Below are 25,407 nucleotides of genomic sequence, written 5' to 3'. Positions count from 1 at the left end.
TGTTTTTATTGAATAAAAATAATATTTTTTTATTATTTTAGGTCGGGTCGAGTTTTTAAGTTATATATCGGGTCGGGTTCAGGTCGGGTGAAATCTTGTTTTGGTCGGGTCAGGTTTCGGGTGGAGGACTCCTTGTTCTCGGGTCTAGTCGGGTGGATCAAAAACCCGATCTAACCCGACCCATACCCATCCCTACGTAATAGCTCTCTTGATTCAACAGAGAAGCAAATTCCTCCACCACCACCTCCGTCTCTATCTACTGCACGGGGTAGAAGTCAAATAATTTCCACCTGCAGCTATACGTATCGACTGTCAGGTAATCTATGTTAGTTTGCTAAACTTGATAATTTGACTACATTTTAAATAGGTTTTAAGGTATATTTTGTTCATAAAGCAAATTTAAATTAGTAATTTTATCTTTTATTTTTAATTGTATTAATTATGTTTTTTGAACACATTCAATTTTATCAAATTCATCTATTGATCACGTTAATAGTTATGGTATTGATGTGATGATTCACTGTATTAATATGAGAGTTTACGTGTGAATGAAAGAGACGTTGAATTAAATTTTCTAGCTAATTTTGATGATTTAATTAATTTATTAATCGAGTTCAAGAGTATAATTTATTTTTATTGAAAGTTTGACGATTTAATTAATTTTTAAGTAAAAAGTAAGAAATTAATAATTTATTAAAATTCTAAAAAAATATTATTAAAATATCCATGGGTTTTTAAAAAATAATACACTATTTGTTTTAAAAAATTAATTAACATTTATAAACTCAAAAAATTAAAATTATATAAGCATAAATTGTAAATATAAAAAATTAAAATCTAAAAATATTTATAAAGTATTAAAAGTTCTCAACACTTTCATCCAAAATATCCTCGACTATCTTTCGTAAAAATTAAATTTACCTATAATAAATAAATATATGTAAATGAAACTTGTAATAAGAATATATAATTAGAGATGTGCAAAATTTAAATAAACAAAAAAATAATTTTTTAATTTAAAAATTAAATAATTGACAAATTTTTGTAGAAAACGCAATGAAAAAAAAAGAATAGCTTGTTGGAAGCGTAGATGGGCTCACGATAATTTATAACTTGAACTTTTTATTTATACGAAACAAAATACGTTACAATGACACCACCTCAATATTACAATACTGCAATACTAGCTGCGGCTAGTTTACAAACACAACCTCACTATTTTAAGCTTTGCTAAGCTCTCTCAAATCTCTCTATTTTTTCTCTCGTATGTTTTTCTTTTTCTCTCTACTCACACACAACTTGGACCTAAAACACACATATTTATAGGAGACTTAAACCGCCTAAGACTTGCTCTGGATGATTCTCAATTCCTCTTGCTGCCTTATGTTTTGTTGTTATCTTATATTATAATATTAATAATTCATGAAGTTTCTCCACGTTGAAATGCTTCAATAGCATGCTGCCTAAACTTTCAAAATATCTTGCTCTTGTTGGTTTCTCCAAATTGGTCCACGTTTCAAGATTGGATAAGATTTCACATCTTTATGTTGCCACATTTGTCTTCTTTAATAATTGAGTTTGTCTTTAACACTCCCCCTCAAACTCGATTTTTCATTCCAAGCTTTTCTTTGAGTCGGTTGAATATATTTGTTCTCAATGGCTTTGTGAAAATGTCTGCTAGTTGATCTTCAGTTCTACAGTAAATTAGCTCCACATTTTTGTTCTTTACCTGCTCTCGTATAAAGTGATACTTTGTATCAATATGTTTGCTTCGGCTATGGGAGACTGGATTCTAAGCAAGGGAAATTGTAGACTTGTTGTCGACATAGATTGTAATTGGTTCTTCTTGTACCAAATTTAGCTCGTGCAAAATATTCTTTAACCACATTGCTTGGCAAGTGCACGTTGTTGCGGCTATGTATTCAGCTTCACATGTTGAAAGAGCTGCCGTTTGTTGTTTCTTTGATGACCATGAAAATGCTGCAGAGCCGATATGAAATAGATATCCAGTTGTGCTTTTCCGATCGTCTAAGTCTCCCCCATAATCACTATCAGAATAACCAACCAGCTTCGAATTTTCTGATCACGTGTAGAATAAGCCATGACCTGTTGTACCTTTGATATATCTGAGTATTCTTTTTGCTGCAATCCAATGATCTTGTTTCGGATTCTCCATGAATCTGCTTACCAATCCCACAGCGTATGTTATGTCTGGTCGTGTGAAAGTCAGATACCTTAGACTTCCAACGATGCTTTTAAACAACGTCGGATTCACTTGCTCTCTTGTTGAATTCACACTTAATTTGACTCCTGGTTCTGCTGGAGTGGCTACCGGCTTGTAATCTTCCATTCTGAATTTTCTTAAAATTTCTTCTGCATACTTCTTTTGTGATATAAATATTCCTTCTTGCATTTGCTTCACTTCAACTCCAAGAAAGTATGACATTTCTCCAATATCTGTCATTTCAAATTCTTTAGTCATAGCTTTCTTAAAATCATTGAACATACCTGGATTATTTCCTGTGAAAACCATGTCGTCCACATATAAGCACACGATCATGATATCACCGTCTTCATTTTTCTTTGTGTATAAAGCATGCTCATATGGACTCTTCATGAACCCGTTTCTTTGGAAATATTCATCAATCCTCGTGTTCCATGCTCTCGGGGCTTGCTTCAGACCATATAGTGCTTTATTCAATCGGTAAACTTTGTCTTCATGTCCCTTTTTAATGTATCCAGGTGGTTGCTCAATATAAACTTCTTCTTCTAGGTAGCCATTTAGAAATGCTGACTTCATATCCATTTGATAAATTTTCCATCCTTTTTGTGCTGCAACTGCTGTGAGAAGTCTGATGGTCTCGATCCTTGCTATTGGAGCAAATACTTCATCATAGTCTATTCCTTGTCTTTACTTATAGCCTTTGACAACTAGCCTCGCTTTGTGCTTATCGACCTTTCCTTCTTTATTGGTCTGTGTCTTGTAAACCCATTTTACTCCAATTGGGTTATGACATTCTAGTTGTCTTGTTAGCTCCCATGTATCATTTCTTTCTATTGATACAATTTCTTCATCCATTGCATTCCTCCATTTGTCATCTTCAACCGCTTCTTCGTATGTTATTGGATCACTGTTCACAAGTAAGTAGAAAAGTGAAACATTATTTAGTTCATAATCGTTGTACCTTTCTGGCATTCTTCTCTCTCTTGTGGATCTTCGAACTTCTATGGGAGGTACTTCAGGATCTTCTATTATGTTGCTGGCATCGTTGCTGCTGTTTGATGACGATGATACATTTTGTTGAGGACCTTGATCATCAGCTTGTTCATCTTGATTGATAAGATCATCATCTTTAAAAAATAATCCTTCAACTTTCTTTTCCTCTTTGCTCCATCTCCAATAGTCTGCTTCATCGAACTCGACATCTCTTAAAATTATTATCTTCTTTGTAAGAGGATTATATAATCTGTAAGCTTTGCTTATTTTATCATAGCCAATGAAAATACATTTTTCTCCTCTGTCATCAAGCTTCTTTCTGGTCTGTTCAGGAACGTGGGCATATGCGATGCATCCAAAAATCTTGAGGTGTCCAACTCCTGGTTTCTGTTCATTCCATGCTTCGTTTGGCGCATATACTTCACGCTTTTTGTTGGACATCTGTTCAATAGGTAAACTGCACATCGAACTGCTTCAGCCCAGAAATTTCTCGGTAGTTACTTGCCTTTTATCATGCTTCTTGCCATGTCCAGGATTGTGCGGTTCTTTCTTTCTGCAACTCCATTTTGTTGTGGCGTGTATCTGGCTGTCAACTGATGAATGATGCCATACTCTTTGTAGAATTCTTCAAATAACTTTGATGTATATTCGCCTCCTCTATCTGATCTGAGTGTCTTCAAATATTGATCGCTTTGTTTTTCCGCCATTGCTTTGAATTTTTTCAATTTTTCCAGCGCTTCTGACTTTTCTTTCAAGATGTAAATCCAACATTTCCTACTAAAATCATCAATAAAAGTTAGGTAGTATATGTTACCTCCAAGCGATGGTATGTCAAAAGGACCGTCTATATCTGTGTGTATAATCTCCAGCGCTCTTTGGGCACGTCAGGATCTACCAACTTCAAAGCTTTGTCTATGTTGTTTTCCTTTGATGCAAGCCTCACATAATTGATTTGGAGGGTTGATCTATGGTAGTCCTTTCACCATGCTTGTTTTTTATAACAGCTTCAAACTAGAAAATCCAAGATGTCCATATCTTAGATGCCACAACCATGAATCATCTTTGATCGCGGTCTTCATGCACTTGACTTCTCCCGACTCGATATAAATTGTAAAGAGACGATTTCGAGTCATAACAGCTTGGGCTATCAATTCTCCTTCTTTATTTTTGATGGCAAGCGAGCGATTCTTCATCTGCACTTCATATCCTTTTTCCAGGAGTTGACCAAGACTGATGATATTGCTTTTCAAAGCAGGTACATAATAAACATCTGAAATATATTTCTTTTCTCCATTTCTCTGAGTAATCATGACTTCGCCTTTTCCTTTTATTTCTGTATGCGAGTCATCTCCGAACGTTACTCGCCCATGAACTGTTTCATCTAATTTCACAAACAGTTCCCTTTGACCACACATATGGTTGCTGGCACAATTATCAAGATACCAAATATTTTTCTTGAATTCTTCATTTCCTTTATAAGTGAGGAATACATGAGATTTTTCAATTTTTTCTTCTTGAGCTGTTGCTACGTTATTTCTTTCTTCTTGTTTAGGAGAAGATCTACAGTCATAACTGTAATGACCATACTTATTGCAATTATAACATTGTACCTGGAATTTATTTCCTTGTTGATATCTACCCCTATCTCGACCTCTGAATCATCGTCCACGGCCTGATGTTGGATTGTTTCCACTTATTTGAACTGTGCTATATGATCGACCACCACGTCCATGAGTTCCTCGTCCTCCTCCGTATCTTCCACGATAACCACCATGATTTCCTCGACCTCGTGTGTAGCTGCTGCTAGCTTCTCCTTCGTTGACATTAATCTTGCTTAGTAGAGCTTGCTCCAAATTTTCTGAATCTTCATTTTGTTTTATTTTCTGCTCATGGGCTTGAAGTGAACCCACAAGCTCATCAGTCGATATCAGAGATAAATCTTTCGATTCTTCGATTGCCACCACCACGTAATCGAATTTTCTTGTCAATGACCACAAAATTTTTTCAATCACTCTAACATCGTCGAGTGATTCGCCATTTCTTTTCATTTCATTTACGACCGCTTTCACACGGCTAATATAATCATCGATGGTTTCTGTATTTTTCATTTTTAACATCTCAAACTCAGCTCGGAGAGTTTGTAAGCGTACATTTTTTGCTTTTTCGGCACCTTGTAGAGATTTTTGCAAAATCTCCCACGCTTGTTTTGCGGTCTTCGCATCAGAAATTTTTTCAAAGGTAGATTCGTCTACTCCTTGAAAAATAAAGAACAACGCTCTTTTGTTTTTTTCCGGGATTCCATCAATACCTTCTTTTCTTCATTGGCCAGGGCTGCTTCTGCTGCTGCATTTTCAGGCTCGGTGTAACCATCCTCGATGATATCCCAACAATCTTAGGAGCCTAGTAACGCCTTCATTTGAATGCTCCAACTTCCGTAATTTGTCTTTGTCAATCTCGGGATTTGTGGTTGAATCATGTTGGCCATCTTCTCCACCACGTTGAACTCGAACCAAGCTCTGATGCCACTTGTTGGAAGCGTAGATGGGCTCACGATAATTTATAACTTGAACTTTTTATTTATACGAAACAAAATACGTTACAATGACACCACCTCAATATTACAATACTGCAATACTAGCGGCGGCTAGTTTACAAACACAACCTCACTATTTTAAGCTTTGCTAAGCTCTCTCAAATCTCTCTATTTTTTCTCTCGTATGTTTTTCTTTTTCTCTCTACTCACACACAACTTGAACCTAAAACACACATATTTATAGGAGACTTAAACCGCCTAAGACTTGCTCTGGATGATTCTCAATTCCTCTTGCTGCCTTATGTTTTGTTGTTATCTTATATTATAATATTAATAATTCATGAAGTTTCTCCACGTTGAAATCTTCAATAGCATGCTGCCTAAACTTTCAAAATATCTTGCTCTTGTTGGTTTCTCCAAATTGGTCCACGTTTCAAGATTGGATAAGATTTCACATCTTTATGTTGCCACATTTGTCTTCTTTAATAATTGAGTTTGTCTTTAACATAGCTCAAATGAGTGCTAGAGAATTTATTTCTCAATTATAGTGTTTGTTATCATGTTAGCATGAAGACGTGAAAAGCACTTGATATTTTTAGGAAATATGGGGAGCATTTTACGTCTTTAAGGAAAGACACATGGAAGATATTATATTTTCTTCATATTATATACAGTCTGGTAAGTTGTATAGTCCAAAAATCGTCGAATCATTCTATTATCTTTTTCAAAGACGTCAAGTATTTCTCATATCTTTTTACTGATACAATAATAAACATCTTAGTTGAGAAAATAAATTTCACCATCATCCATTTTATTTTTCATTACAATATCTACGAAATTTTGTCCTACATAAATATATTAATTTAATTTAAAATTTAAAATATAAATTGATAGAGTTAAATGATTTTAATAATAAAATTGATGTAATTTAAAAGTATAGATAAAAATATGGAATGGGTTTACTTATATACCCTTAATAAATTTCTCTTAATTGGGTGGGGTCTGCTTTTTAAGTTCAGTTTGGTGAGTGGGAATGGTGAGTGTTTAAGACGATGACCGAAGAACAAAGGCAAACGTTGGTAGTTGTACAAATGTCTTATCTTACTGAATTTGGTCCGTTTTTGATTTGGATGTTAAATACCCAGTTTTACATTTCTCCACACATGACTTCTACTAAATGTGAACCGACAGGTTTAGCTTTCTCTGTACTTACTGTTATTATTTCTTTCTTGAGCTTTGTTAGAAGCAACAATGAACATATTCTTAGCAGTTGCAAGTTTGATGCCATATATCAGCTGGGGGATTCCATACCAGACGGTGTGTTTAATGCTAATAGTGACATAGGAAACAAAGGTGACATGTTTTGGGGAGCCGTGCGTGTTCACCTGGAGTGGAAAGAAACCTCGAAACGCAAACGCCATGAAAGCAAATTTTCTGGTTAGTTTACAAGGACCAAAGTCTGCACATGCAACTGTTTTCGGTGTGACCGAGAGATCACCAGCCGCTAAGCCTCTTCACCCCGACTCTAGGGTTTTTCAAATGCTTAATTTCATTATTCATCTAATTAAATTAATCGAACTTTTTAACTGTTATTCAAATACTTTTAAATCATTATTTAAGAGTTTATTTTATTACAAAAATTATAAATATTATCTAAAACTTATCAACTTAAACTTTTAAGTTCTTTTCACGTTCAACCAAAGCTGCTAATTCAGTAGGGGGTCTGGAATGTGTGAAGACCAAACGGTAAGTACCATACCATTTTTGCTAAACCATCTGCAACTGCATTGCGTTCCCATTCCACGTGTCCGAATCTTAGGTTACATTCTTGCTGGAGTAGTCTAACCACATACGGTATCATTGACGACGATTGGTTCATTTCTTTTCTTTGTTGTAAGAGCTGGATTACATCTTTGTTGTCTGTTTCGATCATAACATCGCGTAAGCCAAGGTTCCATGCTACCTCGAGGCCTACCACTACCCCCCATAGTTCAGCGTCTAACACTGAGCATCGTCCTATGGCTTTGGAGTAGCCGATAATCCATCTTTCATTAGGGTCTCGTACTGCTCCGCCACACGTTGTCTCGCCTGTTTCAATATTTCGTGCACCATCTGAGTTTAGCTTATACCAGCCGGCTGGAGGGGGTTCCCATTGATTTCTCTGCTCCGTTTGTTTGCGACAGAGTGGATTCTTTAAGCAACGTATGCCTGAAGCGTGTGAGGCTTCCCTTTGTAACCTTAAACCGAATTGTAGCACACTTTTCGTTTCACAAAAATCAGGTTTGAAAACAAACCTGTTTCATCGAATCCACAAGCTCTATATTATCGATCCAAAGGTCAAGTTCCAGTCCTCCTGGTTCAGCGGGAAATGGCTTTGGTTCTGCAGATTAGTGTGTACCCATTCTTTCATTGGCATGGAAAGAAATTCTTCTAATTTTCCATGTTTGATTAGTTCATGCCAGGTCGCCCTTGCTACCACACGCTCCCGGAATACGTGTGATATTGTCTCCATCGAATTTCCACAAAACGTGCAGGAAGCGTTGTCTGAGAAATGGCGTCGTTCAGCATTGGTCATTAATTGAATTTTTGTTATCAACCAGAGCAGCATGCGAATCCTTGGCAATCCCTTGTAGCTTGCGATCACTTTCCAAGCTTGTTCTTCTTCATTGCCTGTTATCAATATTCTGTTTTTGAAAATACTTTTCATTGAAAACTTCCTATTTTCCTCCCATCTCCACATTGGTTTTTCCACTTCTGTGTTGTTCAAGGGTGGTCGCACAGCCGCTATGATGAGTATAGCTGTTTGTGGTAGTGAGTTCCATAGTAGATCCTATCTCCAGTCTCCATCAGGGCCCACCATAATTTGAACTGAGACAAAGAGGTTAGGTGGTAGTTTTTCTCCAAGTTTGCAGTTAATTAATGGCCCTGTATCCGCTATTTAGACGTCCCTCCAAAAATCGACAGATTGTCCATTACCGAATGTCCAAATGATTCCTTCTCGTACTTCATTCCAAAGTGTGCTTATGCCTTTCCATAGTGGAGAACATCCTTGTCTTGTAACGCTTTCTGGCAGAAGTTCTCTAACTTAGTATTTTGATCTCAAGACTCGTGCCCATAATTGGTTTGATTGATCCACTAATCTGAATCCCATTTTTATTAGGAACGCTTCATTTCGAGATTGTAGGTCCCGAATACCACGTCCACCTTTTTCAATTGGTTGTTTTACCTCATCCCAACCGACAAGATTAAGGCCTCGTCGATTGTCTGTGTGTCCCCAAATAAAATCCCGTATAAGCTTTTCCATTTCGTCACATGTGCCTTTAGGAATATAACAAGTCTGCATTGCATATGTTGGTAGAGTCGCAGGCACTGATTTTGCCAAGACCACTCGTCCTGCTAGAGTTCGAGTCTTCGCTGTCCATCCGGTTAGCCTTTCTCTTGTTCTTTGAACCATATATCCATACGTTTCTCGTGTAACACACTGGTGGAGGAGTGGAACACCTAGGTATTTCCCAAGATTATCCACCCGGGCGAATTGGAACCCCTCGCTTATATCCTTTTGTAGTGAGGTTTCTACATTATGGGAAAATAAAATATTAGTTTTTGCGAGGCTAATCTTGTGTCTAGAGCTCTCACTAAATTCTCGTAACACGTTTTTAATCACATCAAGTTGTTCTAGTGATGCTTATGCAAACATGATCAAATCATCCGTGAAAAAAGATGTGATAACTTTGGACCATCTTTTGTTAATTTTATCGGTCTCCATTCCCCACTTTCAATTTCCACTTGAATTGCTTGGGCTAGTATATCCATGCATAGTACAAATAGGTAGGGTGATAACAGATCATCCTGTCGAATACCTCGTGTGGGTTTAAATAGTTCTAAATAATTTAAATATTTAACTGTTAAAAATCATTATTTGTAGACCATGAGGGAAAATCATTATTTAAGAGATTTTTTAAAACAAGAAAGATGGTTTTTTTGAAATTATTTTTTAAAATATTATAAAAATTAAAAATTAAGACATGTGTTAATCATTGATTAGTTTTTAATAATTCTTTTGATAATTGTAACTGATCAAATACCTAAAATTATAACCTCACAAATGTAAATAATAATATAAATAATAGAAAAAAACATTATACACCTAAACGAAATAAAAAAGTATAATTTAAACTATTTTCTTTTATATTGAACCTAACTTAGTGTAATATAGTTGAAAATTCATTAAACCTATAACATTTCCTTTTATATTACAATGGAGTTTGGTTTAATTATTTTTGTTTTAATTGGAAAAAATTCTTCATTTAATTTGATTTTTAATGAATTAAGGAAGCATAGAAGATTTTTTGAGAGTTTATTTTCTGTAGTTGGACCGAGAATCATTGTTTTCGTTTTGGGTGGTTCCTATAAAAGTTAGATCTCTACCGAGTGCATCAAATGCATGGTGTAATTGTATGTGTTGTTATTGTAGTTTATGCATCGATATATTGTACTCTTTTTTTTCTAAATAAGTTTAGTGAATTTTTTTTACGATGAATGTACTTTTGTTCCATTTATCAAATAAAAATGATCATTTCCTTTTTTTAAAAAAATATTTAATTGATTTAATTTGTGGCTGTAGGATTTTTTTCTCGGTATCTAGGAATATTTTATAGGATGTTGCCGATAATTTTATCATCTCCGTGCTTACAATAAATAAATAAAAATTATTAAGATCAATTTCAATGTGTGGGATTTTTATATAAATCAAATCAATTAAATTAAACAAGTGATCTAACTTTTAAACAAATCTAATCAATACAAATTTTAAGTGATCTACTTTTTTTATTAAGTGATCTAATTTACTAACATGAGTTTAGTTAAAGCAAAATATACCTTTCAATTGCAGGGATGTGAAAAAGCTTATCTAATATGTAAAACTGACTGAAATTAATTTGATTCAAAATTATTTGTGATTTGGAGGTGGTGATTCGAAACTGATTCGAGTCTGAATTGGCGTTGACCTAAACTTAAGTTCGACCTGGAAATAGTGGATTTGAATCGACCTGCACATGATATGAGAACGACCTGAATCCGAATTGAACTAATAATATGATAATCAAACCTAACCTGGATCTGACTGATATGAATCCGAACTCGAGATTAACCTGATAAATAACTAGTATTATCATACATGTTATGAACCTGACATGTTATGAACCTCACTTGTAATTAGCTAAACCTGTAAATGATTTAATTTGTTATTGAACTAATATGATATTTATTTGACTTATAAGTTACAATTATAAGTAACAATTGATAAAATTGTGAGATTTTGAATTTATAATAAATTATGAAAATTAATATGATTCATTTATAAAAGTTAAAACAAACTATGATAATTAATATGATTATATATATATATATATTGAAAAATAAATCTTATTATATCAGGTCCACTACAATATATAGAAATGCATATTACAAATAAATTTCTTAAATCCAAATACAAGCTCAATCTATGTTTTAAAATTTGAAAAGCTTGATTCCAACTATTTTTTTTTTGTCGCTCATGACTTCATCTTTGGAAGGAATCTTTGATTTTCTTTTGCTGAAGGGATAAGCAAACAATTAATGTGATGTAACTTTTGAGGAAAACATTAATTGTTTTGCCACCTCATCAATATATATATATATATATATAATTTATGTATACTGTTTTTTAATTAGTATAATTTTTATTATTTTTACATTTTAAAAAATTATAATTTTATTAAATTATAATTTGATTGTTCAAAGTATAATGTATATTATATATACATGCATAAGTATAAGTATATATATGTGTGTGTATGTATGTATATAATGTATATATATATACTTTATACATATGTATATACTTATACATTTATATATATACTTTATATTTATGTATATACTTATATATATATATATATTTCATACTATCTTTATTTATAATTTCATACTTGTTCAATTTAGTCCTTAAAATTATATTTGTATATGAAATTGACCCATACTTATTTATATTTTTATAATTTACTTCAAACCTTATAAATCACATAATAAATTTCATTTCAAATTCTATAAATTATATATAATCTCCAAACCCTATAAATTTTTGTTCACCAACATTTTAAATGGATGCAATTTAGTATATTTTATATTAATTTCAACTTCATATTTTATAATTATTTTGATTCAATCCCTCCTCCATGCATGTTGTTTAATTTATTTAAACTTTTATTTATAATTTCATTTTTGTTCAATTTAATATTTCAAATTATATTTTTATCCAAATTGACCCATAATTATTTATATTTCTTAATTTATTTTAAATCATATACAATTACAAATTACAATTTGACGTTCTTAAAACACTAAAAGGCAAAAAATAATTAACCAAAAAATAATTTGACCTGAAATCAATCCGTATCCGATAAAGATTCAACCTGAATTTTGTCTATCAATGATGTGACCCGATCTGAACGAGATCAGACTAAAGTCAATCCGAACTTGAATTAACCTGGTATTTAACTATTTCAGACCTGAACCCTTTTAACTTGAACGGACATCGATCCAAACTGAAATTAACCTGACATAAACCCGAATTGAATATGATGTCAAATCAACTTGAAAATGATCCGAACTGATTTGACCCATACTCGATCTAATCCGAACCATTAAATTAACTTGACTCAATTTATATTCAATTTAACTTGACCTGACAAGATCCGACTGAAACCTAAATTATTAGCTAATTTAAAACCATTTAAGTCTTTTAAATATATTTCTCTTAATTTGATGGTGTCTGCTTTTTTAAATTGAGTTTGGTTGGTGGGATGCTGACTCGTTTTTTCTTTATCGCATTGTATTTCTTTGGTCCATTTTTTTATTTCGATGCTAAATACCCATTTCTACATTTCTCAACGTATGGCTTCCACTAAATGTGTACCGACAGGTTTTGCTTTCTCTGTACTTACTGTTATTATTTATTTCTTTAGCTTTGTTAGAAGCAAGAATGAACATATTCTTAGCAATTGCAAGTTTGATGCCATATATCAGCTGGGGGATTCCATAGCAGATACTGGTAATTTTGTGCAAGACAACCCTTCTTCGGTATTTGCAGGGTTACCCTACGGTGAAACCTTAAAGAAACCAACTGGCAGATGCTCTGATGGCTTGTTGATGATTGATTATATAGGTAAAAAAATGAATTCCCTATGCTTTCTTTTTGGAGAGTAAAAACAATCTTGTTGATTAAAGGGTAAAAGTACCAGTAATAAACAATCTATTCTAATTAGAAATCTTTATTGAGATCAAATATGTGTTTAGAGAAGAATCCATCACTTTTGCCCTCCAAAAAGTGTCTACCCCATACCAGATATGCTTTAGGTAGTGGATCAGTTGTACACAAGAAGATGCCTAATTCGATTTCTGGGGATTTAGTTAAATTTTTAAGTAGTGTGTTGCTGTGTCGTGTTTTGAACATTTGAATGCAGCACTATCTGCTGGACTTCCTTTTCTTGATGCCTACTTAAACAAAGATGGAGTATTTTATCATGGGGTTAATTTCGCTGTTGCCGGAGCTACTGCCATGTCTGTGGAAGATTTATACAAGAAAAACATTTCCTTTGTGCCTACCAGCATGTCTCTAAGTGCACAACTTGACTGGATGTCTAACTATTTCAAAACGACTTGTCATTATGCCAAAGGTTAGCATCTTTACATGGTCGTATATTTGATCAGAATGGATTGACACAATAATGACCCACTTAAGGTGTTATGTTTGATAGATTGCTTCAACAAAAATGGAAGAGCCCTTTTCATGGTTGGGGAGATAGGAGGAAATGACTATAACTATCCCTGTTTCCAAGGGAAAAACTTAGCCGAGGCTAAGACAATGGGGCCCGAGGTTGTCCGATCCATAAAACATGCTGCAAAAGTAAGTTTCCCTTTATCAAACATTTGATGGTATCACTTGTAGTCAAGTTTCCTTTTATCAAACATTTGATGGTATCACTTGTAGTCATTTGTAGCCTTGTTCCTCATATTTTGAGTTCCACTTTGTAGAGAGTTATCGGATATGGTGCTAAACGGTTGGTTGTACCCGGAAACTTCCCCATAGGCTGCTTTCCTGTGTATCTCTCTTTATTCCAAACGAATGATGCTAGTGCTTATGATGAACTTCATTGTCTAAAGGAGTTGAATCAGTTTTCAGTTTATCATAATGATCTTCTTCAGAAAGCAATTGATGAGCTAAAAGAAGAACATCATGATGTGATCATTGTCTATGGTGACTACTACAATGCATTCGTGTGGCTTTTCACCAAGGCTAATATGCTTGGTAAGTCTGTTTCATTTGCAATCATTAGTTTTCGAGATTGTACTTTTAACTGTTTTGGTCGTTTTTTGTTTTCGAAAAAAAATTGTCATCAGGTTTTGATCCAACATCATTGCAAAAAGCCTGTTGTGGACTCGGAGGAGACTACAATTTTGATCTTTCAAGTTTGTGCGGAGATCCAGAAGTAACCGTGTGTGAAAATCCTGATGAACGACTGAGCTGGGATGGAATTCATTTGACGCAAAGAGCTTATGAGTTAATGGCAACATGGCTCATCCACGACATCTATCCGAAACTTCAATGTGAATATGTTGCTTCATATAGTTCTGCAGCCTAGTTTCTGCAGGAACTTGTTTGGTGTTCCATCTTCAAATTCACTGTTGTACAAAGTACCCCAACAAAAAAATTCATTACTGTGATATGTTATTCCAAAATATTGGTCTCAAACATGATTGCTCATTTCATTGAAGAACTGTTGTCAACAAACACAATTGTGTAATTCGAATTAGGAGTTCAATCACTACATCTCATCTTAATTCCAGGTAAGCTTGAATGTCATATATATATATATATATATATGCTATGCACTCTTCATCTTATTGAAGGCTGAGGGTTGAATTTTTTTCTTCTGGTGTTGATGTTATCAGCTGGAGGTGGTTATTATCTAATGTCTTTTTGGTGACGTGTTATGAGCTAACGGTGTTTGTTATTTTGTTAAGCCTTGCCTGGTGAGAAATTATTTTATGAACTCTTTCCGTCACATATTTTTCTCCATGTTATTGTATAGAGAAATTATTTTATGGACTCTTTCCGTCACAAATATTTTTCTCCATGTTATTTATATACAAGGATTTTATTTTTCAAATCAATTTATTCATTAACGCGTATTAAAATTAAACTTTAATTTAAGAATTATTTTTGGATCTTCATTAATACCCTTTTCTTCTCCATCAAAACAATCTTCTTTCTCTTACTCCACTGCTTTTCTTCTCTGCCCAATCGATTTGTTAAGTATCACCATTTACAAGTGAAAAATTGGTATTTTGAACAACTTCTCATTAAAACCTCATACAAGAGAAGCCAACATCATGAACGAAATGATCATAGATTTTGAAAGAGCAGTTATCTAGGGAGAACAAAAGCTTAGGCCACATCATTCAAGTCCTTTATACATTTAAGTGTTTTAAACCTCAGAAGCAAATCCGATATCTATCGAGCGTGCTTTCAAAAGAGACGAAGAACATGAAAAACATGGGAGAAAATGAGCTTATTTGTCATAAGATGATGTATCCAAGTGCGGTATTTACGTGCCATTCGATCAGATGAGACGAAAGTCAGCACATTAGTTGTCTGTCATGAAGGTACATCGAGTTAGAACCCAAAGCATTTGGCATTTCAAGTTCTCAAAGTTAAACTTGGAACGACCCCATTTATCATTTTTCTATGTAGAAATATTATTATCTGGGTTTTCAATTGAAGAACTAAATGATGTTTCAAATAAGTGAGCATTGTCTCTTTAAGTGTGCTTGTATTTTTATAACGTTCCTATGAGATGCATGGACTGTATTTCCAATGGGGTGTTAGATGTATATTTATTTTTAGAGCAACCACCATAGATAAACATATTAGCTCCGATAAGATGACCTCTTGTCAACAAACACAATTGTGTAATTTTAAGTAAGAGTTCAATCACTACATCTCCTCCTAATTGCAGGTAAGCTTGAATGTCATATACATATACATGCCATGCAGTCTCCATCTTTAAAAAAGTATCTGTCTCACCCTGTTTTGAAAAAACTTTTTCAATTCCGATACAATTTAATTTCGAGTTCAATCAAATGAATCGGATTGAATGGATGAGTTTTCCCGTACCTATTTTTTTTTCAATTCCCTTTGAATCTTCCTTTGCTTGTTTCTTGAGGTTTGGTATAAGGTGATGCTATCACTTTATTCTTCCTATTTTTGATGCTTTACTCTACCTGTCCTAGGCAAGCAAAGGATTAACATTGATTCTTATTTTTATTGCCTAGGACAGGTAGAGTAAAGCATAAAAAATAGGAAGAATAAAGTGATACCTGCCCTAGGCAAGCAAAGGATTAACATTGTTTCTTATTTTTATTGCCATTTAGTAATATTAGGTGATGGAAAAAAAAACGAGTAATTCTCTCTCTGGTTATCTAAAAATGAGTTCGCATGATGAAGCTGATTCAGGGAACATTGGTGTTTTCAATGATTATGAAGATTCTCAACCAGCAACTCCTACTATGGAACTACCAAGGGTTATGGCAGCAAAAGCACAGGCCCAAGCTCCAATAATTTCATCATACAATGACGAAATTCGACCAATGCTTGATGTCATTGACAGACTCAGGCTTCTTATGGTGATGACAGAAGGCATACAACTCCCCACAATAGTTGTGGTCGGAGACCAGTCATCAGGAAAGTCTAGTGTTCTTGAATCCTTGGCCGGTGTTAATCTTCCTCGTAGCCAGGGCATTTGCACCAGGGTACCTCTCATTATCCGCTTGCAGAATCATGCATGTCCAAGGCCAGAGGTTTACTTGGAGTACAATGGCAAAATTTTTCCATCGGAGGAATCCCAGATTGCAACAGCCATAAATATCGCAACTGATGAGGTTGCGGGCCGTGGTAAGAACATATGCAACACCCCGGTAACTTTAGTGGTGAAGAAGGATGGGGTTCCTGATCTTACCATGGTTGATCTTCCTGGAATCACTAGAGTGCCCGTCCATGGTCAGCCTGAAAATATACATGAGCAGATCAGAGACATCATCATGCAGTACATAACACCTAAGGAAAGCATTATCCTTAATGTTTTGTCAGCCACTGTCGATTTTTCAACTTGTGAATCCATTAGATTGTCGCAGCAAGTGGACAAGACTGGTGAGAGAACTCTTGCTGTGGTTACTAAGGCCGATAAGGCCCCTGAAGGGCTTCTCGACAAGGTTACTGCAGATGATGTGAGTATAGGACTTGGTTATGTTTGTGTTAGGAATCGTGTCGGTGATGAGTCCCAAGAAGAAGCAAGGAAGGAAGAGGCCAGATTGTTCGAAACTAATACACATTTATCAAGTATTGATAAATCTATGGTGGGTGTTCCAGTGTTGGCCCAAAAGCTTGTTCATATTCAGGCTAATATCATTGCAAAGTGCTTACCAGAGATTGTGAAAAACATTGGTGCAAAGCTGGCTGCAAACGTTTCAGAGCTAGAGAAAATGCCAAAGGCTTTCAGTTCAATTGCTGAGGCCACGCAAGCTCTTATGAGGATCATTGGAGCAGCTAAAGAATCCATCAAGAAACTTCTTTGGAGAGGGGAATTTGATGAATACCCTGATGACAATACAAAGCACGGAACTGCTCGGTTCATCCAAATGATCAATAAGTTTTCCGATGACCTTCACAACTGCGAGGAAAGTAATCTTGCAAAAGACTTTTTAGCAGAAGAGATCAAGGTTTTGGAAGATGTTAGAGGAATCAAACTACCAAACTTCCTTCCATGCGAAGCATTCCTCCGTATCCTACAAAGAAAAATCGAGAGGATATTGCATCTTCCAATCGAATTTTCTGAAAATGCTTGGGATTACATAGATGATGTGGTGATGTCAGTTTTTACGCGCCACTCAGAAATGTATTACCTCCTCAAGGTACCCGCCAAAAGAGCTGCTCACAAGCTTGTTCAAAATATGAGGGAGCAATCAATCAATAGGGTGAAGGAGATTGTTGAAATGGAAAAACTGACAGGCTATACTTGTAACCCAGATTACATGGCGGAGTGGACGAAGCTCATGAGCCAACAAGACTGTTTCATAAGTCGAGTAAATACCGGACCAAACATGTTGCAGCCGCCTTCCTTGTTGGTTCTTCAAGGTATTGGGGAAATTGCAATTGAACATCTGAGACAGCATAAGAATGGTTTGCTTCTGCAGCAAGCTTTTGACTTGAAGATGAGAATGTGTGCTTACTGGAAGATATTTAAGGTGAGATTGGTTGATTCCATGGCATTGCATTTACAGTATAGTGTTCATAATCTTGTGAACAATGACATGGAGGAGATTGTGAAGGACTTGATGGGAGCAGATGGGTATGGAATTGAGAGGATGACAATGGAATCCCCTGTAATGGCTGCAAAGCGTGCGAAGCTCAAAAGGAGCATCGAGCTGTTAAAGGAGTCCAAAGATAGTGTGGACAAGATCATGGACAGGATTGCTGTTTATGACTATTAACTACTTAAGTTGTTTTTTTTTTCAAATCAAATTTATGTCTTAATGCTTTGCTTTATAGCGTGCTTTTAAGTTTGTGTGTGTTTTCTATGTGATAATATTTTACAGAAATAATAAAATGGACTAATTAATCCTTTAAATGTTAAACTCTTTATATTGATTTGGAATACAATGTTAAGCTCTGTTTTCTGAGAGCCAATGAAGTTTGTCTATCACCCAACAAATAAACTTGTATCCTGCTCTTTCTGTTCAGTCCAACTATAGCCAGGATCCTTAACAATCTGTTTGTCGCTCATCAGCTCTCTGATGGCCCTTACATCATCCCATCTTCCTAAAGAAGAATAGATATTGGCTAGAAGCACGTACGGTGTGGGGTTTTCAGGGTCAAGCCGGAAGAGTTCCTGTGCTGCTCGTTGAGCTAAGCTGACAATTCCATGGACTCTACAACAACTAAGTACAACTTCCCATACAACTGGATCATCTTTATGTGGCATCTGCTCCATAAGGAGCTCCACGTCATGAAAATGACCGGCTCGACCAAGACAATCGATGATGCAAGTATAATGATCTAATTCTGGGTCAACCCCATGCTCACTCTGCATTGAGTTGAAAATTCTGAAACCCTGATCTACTAATCCTGAGTGACTACATGCAGTCAGAACAGAAATAAATGTTATGGGATCAGGTTTTACACCTGATGCAATAATGTCTTCATATAGACGAACAGCCCCATCTCCACGTCCATTCTGAGCATATCCGTGTATCATCTCATTCCATGTAACAACATTTCTTACAGGCATCATATCGAAATGCCTCCGTGCCTCATCTATGTCACCACATTTACAATACATATCAACAAGAGCAGTGCCCACAAACACATCACTCTCGTAGCCGTCTTTCACTACCTGAGAGTGGATCTGTCTGCCTTGAAATAAAGAAGATAGTTTTGTACAACAGCTCAATACTGTTGCATAAGAGAACTCGGTAGGCGACATTCTACCACGTAGTATTTGCTTAAAGAGCATGAAAGCTTCTTTGTTTAGAGAATTAAGAGTAAGACCTGCAATCATAGAATTCCAACAGACAATATCTAGCTCCAGCAGAGAAGAAAATATGTGCCCTGCCATTTCTGTCTTCCCACACTTTGAGTACATGCCAATCAGTCCACTAGCAACATAACTGTCGGTATGAAGAGCTGCCTTTTGCAGCGCAGCATGGACCTGTTTTCCACCCTCCAGAAAGTCCATCCCAGCACATGAGCCAAGGATGACGGTCACAGTAGTCCGATCAGGTTTTACACTTTGAAACTGCATTTCCCTGAAAAGATCTATTGCTTCTTTGTGATTCTTATTCTGGGAATAGCCAGAGATTATAGCATTCCATGAAATAACACTCGGACACGACATGTTATCAAACATCTGACGTGCAGTTTCAACATCTCCACACTTTACGCATGCTGCAAGCATATTAATATAAGTAACCTCACCAGGTTCAAAACCACAAAACTGCAACCTTTCAAAACACTCTATAGCTTTCCCACCATTTCCTTTCTGGCCATATCCAGCAATCATAATATTCCAGGAAACAACACTGACTTTTCCCAAATTATGAAAAACTATCTCAGCATTGTTCATAATCCCATTCTTAGCATACATATCAAGCAACGAATTACTAAAATAAAGATCATTTTCAAATCCAAGCTTAATTGCAAGACCATGTACTTGTTCCCCAAGTACAACATTACATGATAATCTATCACTATCTTCATAGCAACCAGATTCACCATACTCTCCCCCCTTTGCACAAACAGTCAAAACAGCAGACAAGGAAACAGAATCAATCCGAACACCTTTTCGACACATCATTCTAAACATCTCCAAAGCCTCAAAGACCCCGTCAATACTTCCTAACCCACCCATCATTGAAGTAAAAGTAACTTCATTAGGTTCATCGATATCCGAAAATATTTGAACAGCATCTCTCATAACCCCACATTTAGCATAAACAGACAATAATCCGTTACAGACAAATATATTCTTATCAAGACCGATCTTAATAACAAGACCGTGGCATATCTTCCCAAGCTGCAAATCCGAAACGCTTCCACAAGCACTTAAAACGCTAGCAAAGGTAATATGGGTAGGCAAAAAACCTTCCGTAACCATAAGCTTATAAACATCCAACGCTTTGTAATGGTACCCATTTTTTAACATTAAACTAATCAAGTTGTTCCAGGAGACAGCGTTTCTTTCAGGCATTTGTTCGAACACCTTGCGTGCAAAATTTAAGTTTCCAGCTTTGCAATGGAAGCTCAAAATGGCATTCCATGAATAAATGTCCTTGCGAGGGGTATGGTGGAAGGTGCTGTCAACAGAGGACGAGTCATTGCATTTGGAGTAGAGTTCGATGAGACGATTGCATAGGAAAGTGTTGGCTAAAAGGTTGTTACGGAGAACATTAGCGTGGAGGACTTTGCCTAGAAGAAGAGATTTGTTGTCTATGCAAGTTTGCAGAAGGTTAGCAATGCCATTCATCTTGCATTTGCTCCCCATTTTTCTGCACTGCTCGCGGAATACACAAACCGAGTCGCAACTCAAAATCTCATGATTCAAATAGAAATCAATCTTCAGGTTAAGTATCGGGTTTCAAATTTTGCCTTTCTTAATTTCCTGGCATTTGGTTTCGTCTATCAGGAAGCTTTAAAAGCAAGATAGGGCTTGGGTTTCAAAAAGACTCCGAACTTATCCAAAAAAATTATATAAAAAAATGAGAGAGAAGGAAAGCTTTAAAAGCTTCGACTGCAGGTGTTTGTATTGTATGACATAGATATCCTTTAGAAGAATATTATAAAACTAAAATATGGACAAATAAATGCTTCTTCTCTCAAGCCCTGCCCAGTAACAAAATAAACTCCTACAACTACTATACAATAGCTTAATGACTTGCCCTTTTAAAAACGGATCAATAGGCAAGGCCCCATTGACATGAAACAAAAGGGTTCAACAAAAACGGCAAGCTCTTTAAGTTCAGTCATCCATGGCGGTTTCCCTGCTTCACCAAGGTCATAATTTACCATTGCCGAGCACGATATATGAATGCGGTTAACTTAGTTGATCAACCTGAAAAGTCCAGAAAGATTTTGTTTACTTCTACTTCCACATGATAACAATTATGTTACGAATGCAGAAGCAGTGAAGAGTACCATTCACTTGTGTTTAAGCTCTTGAATCCTCCAGAGTGGTATGATTCACCATCATCTGATGTCTCATAGAACTCGAAATCTTCATAGAACTGTAAATTCCATGAATAAGAGATGATTAAAAAACGGATGTAAATTTATCCATACTTGCTATGTTTTATGTGTCAACATGTACACAAACCTCGTTGCTAAAAAGCTTAATAACTTCGAATAATAAAAGAATAGATGCAAAACTTTGTTCTATATTGAAGTTTGGAGAATCGATATGCTAACTTTCAAGTTCAAGAAGGGAAGCAAATAAGCTCAACCACGGCAGAATATACAAAACCCACCAGGGAGAAAGATTTAGAGAAGCTAATTATCACGCCAAATCACAGCTAATCATATATCAGTTCTAGTTGAAAACATTAAGATCCAGAAACAGTTATGCTGACGATAATCATGTCAAGATGATAGGATCATGAGTTCAAAATCATGTATCTTTAGAATCACCGGTTTATAACACAGGAAACAGAATCCACAAACAACTTCAGGTTTAAGAATCTACACAAGTTTTATGATTAAACATTCAAAATGTATCCACATTGTTATCAAAAGCAGAATAATTGATATCATCAATCATGCCAAAAACGCGTTTAGGTTACACTAGACATAGTTTAAATCAATTTAACACGCATAAACTCTTAACACCATTCACCTTCATAATATTTTTCTCCTCTTCAACCACATCCTTCATGTAGGCTGAGTCAATGAGAAAGCTGTGCATAATTGCTTTATTTAATTTGATTTTTAATGAATTAAGGAAGCATAGAGGATTTTTTGGGTGTTTATTTTCTGGATCGAGAATCATTATTTTCGTTTTGGGTGGTTCCTATAAAAGTTACATCTGTACCGAGTGCATCAAATGCATGGTGTAATTGTATGTGTTGTTATTGTTGTTTTTGCATCGGTTGTAACCCCTAGACCCGGCCTATGTGTTTCGGCTAAGTCTAGAAGATTTCATTAAAGATTCTGAAAGACATTTTTCCAAAAACATTTTTCAGTAATTTAAAATCATGTTACAAATGACCTTTATATATAAGTATATAAAAATTAACGATAAAAACTTAATTCGAAATATAAAACATGAAAGATATCAGGTAAAATATTACATAAAATAAATCCGGAGCATCGAAAATCAAATATCAATAACAACAGAAAACGTCATAAAACGATAAATACTTCAGAAATAAGGTACATGTCACCATAATTAAAAACAGTTCGGAAAACATAATATTACAACAAAATACTCTAAACTAAATGTACCAATCCTCCAAGTTCCTGATACGGAGTGTCTATCCGAGAGTATCTCAAAGGGGTAAAACAATTTGAAAAGTGAGCTAGAGGCTCAGTGTGACCCAACAGTGCCAAAATAAAAAAAAAACATAGAGTTATGATTTTCAAAAGCAGTGCAGATTACAATCATTAAAACATCATAGGAGTTTTTAATTTAAAAACTCCGCATCGTCCTCCAACCGAACGCCATGTGCAGATCCCCAGAAATGCACAACCTAAGGGAGTACCTTGGGGGCCTGCGAGCCTACCCAAGACAATTCCCGGGGCCACAAAGGCTTACCCAAGAAAATCTCAAGGCCGCAGAGCCTACTCAAGGCTCGACTTAGGTCCATAAGGAATTACCAACCGGTGCTGAACCTATCAGAGGAATTACCAACATCGATTGAACCTGCTAGAGTCTTCATACCATAACCCAGAGTACCCCGTAGAAAACATTTTTCAGACGGTAACCAGTAGTAACAATAATTCAGAGTTCAGACTGATTATCAGTTCAGTAATCCAGTGTTCAGAGATCAGAAATCGGGCAATCATGCTTTTCATTTCAGTAAATCCAAAATCAGGTAATTTATACAGTAGTCAAATCAGATTAAACAGTATATTTCAAATCATAGAAAACAATCATGTGCACATGAGATTTCAAACATATATTTAAAACATTTATACTGCACATAAGGAACACACCTCGCTAATAGGGTCATTCACCATTCTGTTCAATTCACTAAATTAAAACACTTAGATAAATATGAATTTTCCAGGTTTATGGGCTAATTCGGAGGCTTTCGAGTATGAATTTGACCTAACGGATTGCGGAATCGAAATCAGGACGTCGAAAAACATAAAATACAACTTTTCAAAAATTTGAATTCTCAGTCAAAGTCAAAGTCAACGGGTTTGACTGACGATTTGGAGGCCTTCGGGTTTGAATTTGGTGAAACAGACTTCGAAAACAGATTCGGCACGTAGAAAAATATCAAAATAGGTATCCTCGAACAAAATCAAATGTCGTTTAATGGCCGGTTAAAGCCGATTAAAGTTATGGTCAAAGGTGCTCAAAAGTCCACAGTCAACTATTACGAAAATAACACCTTTTTTTAAAATAATTACAAAAATATCACCTTTTCGAAATAATTACCAAAATATCACTTTTTGAAATAATTACCAAAATATCACTTTTTGAAATAATTACCAAAATATCATTTTTTTCAAAATAATTACCAAAATATCACTTTTTTGAAATAATTACCAAAATATCATTTTTTTGAAATAATTACCAAATATCATTTTTTTCGAAATAATTACCAAAATATCACTTTTTCGAAATATTTACGAAACTAACACCTTATTAACAGTATTTACGAAACTAACATTTTTTAACAATATTTACAAAAATACCACTATAACCGAAATTAATTACATATTAGTCACTCTTTTAAAACTATTTATCAACAATCTAAACCAACAACAACTATAATATGTTTTCAATCTAAACACTGAAATATTATTCAGATTAAACGATATGCCTTTACCTACGACGAACAGACGAAACAAGACGGTCATTGAAATGGTCGGAATCGACAAAATTAAAACGACGATCGGGGTTTTGGGTATCTATTTACCTTCTATATTCGACCTAACTATGACCGATTTCGGAGCGAGATTGGTCGGAATCGCTTCTCGAAGGTCAGGCGCACCTGATGGAGGTGGCGGTGTTGTTCACCGCCGGCTGGAACAAGGAGGAGGAGGAGGGGCGGAAGCTATTCTTTTAGAGGGGAAAACTGAGTCTAAAACACAAAGAATGGTTCTGCTATAACAGTTAATAATCACCCTAAATTTAAAAAATAACACCACCAACTATTATTTCAAGAAAAAAAATAAAAACAAGACCTAGTGGTTAGGCCATTGTCTACCACTACCTGATTAAAGAATTCAAAACCCCATGACCACCCCTTATTTTAATCTTAGTGCTATTAATATATATATATATATTGTGGCAATTATGGGGTATGACAATTCTCCCCCTCTAAAAGAAATTTCGTCCTCGAAATTCATCAGATTCTGATAAGAAAGTGAGATTAGGTCTCTGATAGATCCTTTATTGGACAAAGCTAATTTGATAATATCAGAATATCTTAATAAACTCGGAGCGGAAACAGGGTCTCGGTGCCTTAATCCAAAGTCTTAGGATCTTCTGTTACTAAACTCAGGTATAGAATTGGGTGTTGATAGAGATGTATGGTATGAAACAGAATTAACAATAAATATACCTACAGAAGTATCGAGCTCAAATCGATCAATGGAGCTTCGGGTAGCATAAACAAGAACAGGCTGTCGAGCCTCAGAAGCATCTGGTCCTCTACTCTGGAATCGGGTTCTACCATCGACCTTAGAAACAAACCCGGAAGTCCTACCCTGACTATGACTCATATCTGGAGTCTGAACAGAGGCCTGAGAACGTATAGGAGTTTGAATAGGTGTCTGATCAACATGAGCTGGATATGGACAATTTCTCAAGAAGTGTGTGCTAGATCCACAACGAAA

The 25,407-nt window shown here is 35.3% G+C and overlaps 3 protein-coding genes across 4 annotated transcripts; 2 read left to right on the top strand and 1 right to left on the bottom strand.

The window, feature by feature from the left end:
- Positions 1 to 6,908: 6,908 nt before the first annotated feature.
- Positions 6,909 to 14,510, top strand: LOC120162200 (acetylajmalan esterase-like). Of its 2 annotated transcripts, XM_039172375.1 has the most exons (6): positions 6,909 to 7,038; positions 12,809 to 12,954; positions 13,253 to 13,465; positions 13,547 to 13,695; positions 13,824 to 14,097; positions 14,190 to 14,510. In XM_039172375.1, exons 1-6 carry the CDS (start codon positions 6,914 to 6,916, stop codon positions 14,429 to 14,431), a joined length of 1,149 nt encoding a protein of 382 aa, XP_039028306.1. In that variant the 5' UTR covers positions 6,909 to 6,913; the 3' UTR covers positions 14,432 to 14,510. The 2 variants fall into 2 exon arrangements, with proteins under 2 accessions (XP_039028306.1, XP_039028305.1); XM_039172374.1 differs by lacking the exon at positions 6,909 to 7,038 and having other exon boundaries at positions 12,646 to 12,954.
- Positions 14,511 to 16,247: 1,737 nt separating this feature from the next.
- Positions 16,248 to 18,404, top strand: LOC120161899 (dynamin-related protein 4C-like). Its single transcript, XM_039172108.1, has one exon. The coding sequence runs from the start codon at positions 16,278 to 16,280 to the stop codon at positions 18,336 to 18,338; it is 2,061 nt and encodes a 686-aa protein (XP_039028039.1). The 5' UTR covers positions 16,248 to 16,277; the 3' UTR covers positions 18,339 to 18,404.
- A 116-nt stretch (positions 18,405 to 18,520) lies between these two features.
- Positions 18,521 to 20,975, bottom strand: LOC120161897 (pentatricopeptide repeat-containing protein At4g20770). The gene has a single exon (XM_039172105.1). The coding sequence runs from the start codon at positions 20,885 to 20,887 to the stop codon at positions 18,548 to 18,550; it is 2,340 nt and encodes a 779-aa protein (XP_039028036.1). The 5' UTR covers positions 20,888 to 20,975; the 3' UTR covers positions 18,521 to 18,547.
- Positions 20,976 to 25,407: the final 4,432 nt, after the last annotated feature.

This window comes from Hibiscus syriacus, unplaced genomic scaffold, assembly GCF_006381635.1.
Source record: "Hibiscus syriacus cultivar Baekdansim isolate YM2019G1 unplaced genomic scaffold, ASM638163v2 tig00111402_pilon, whole genome shotgun sequence".
In the NCBI taxonomy this organism is placed as follows: domain Eukaryota; kingdom Viridiplantae; phylum Streptophyta; class Magnoliopsida; order Malvales; family Malvaceae; genus Hibiscus; species Hibiscus syriacus.
The sequence above is the reverse complement of the archived record's forward strand: the minus strand, read 5'-3'. Positions and strand labels throughout refer to the sequence as shown.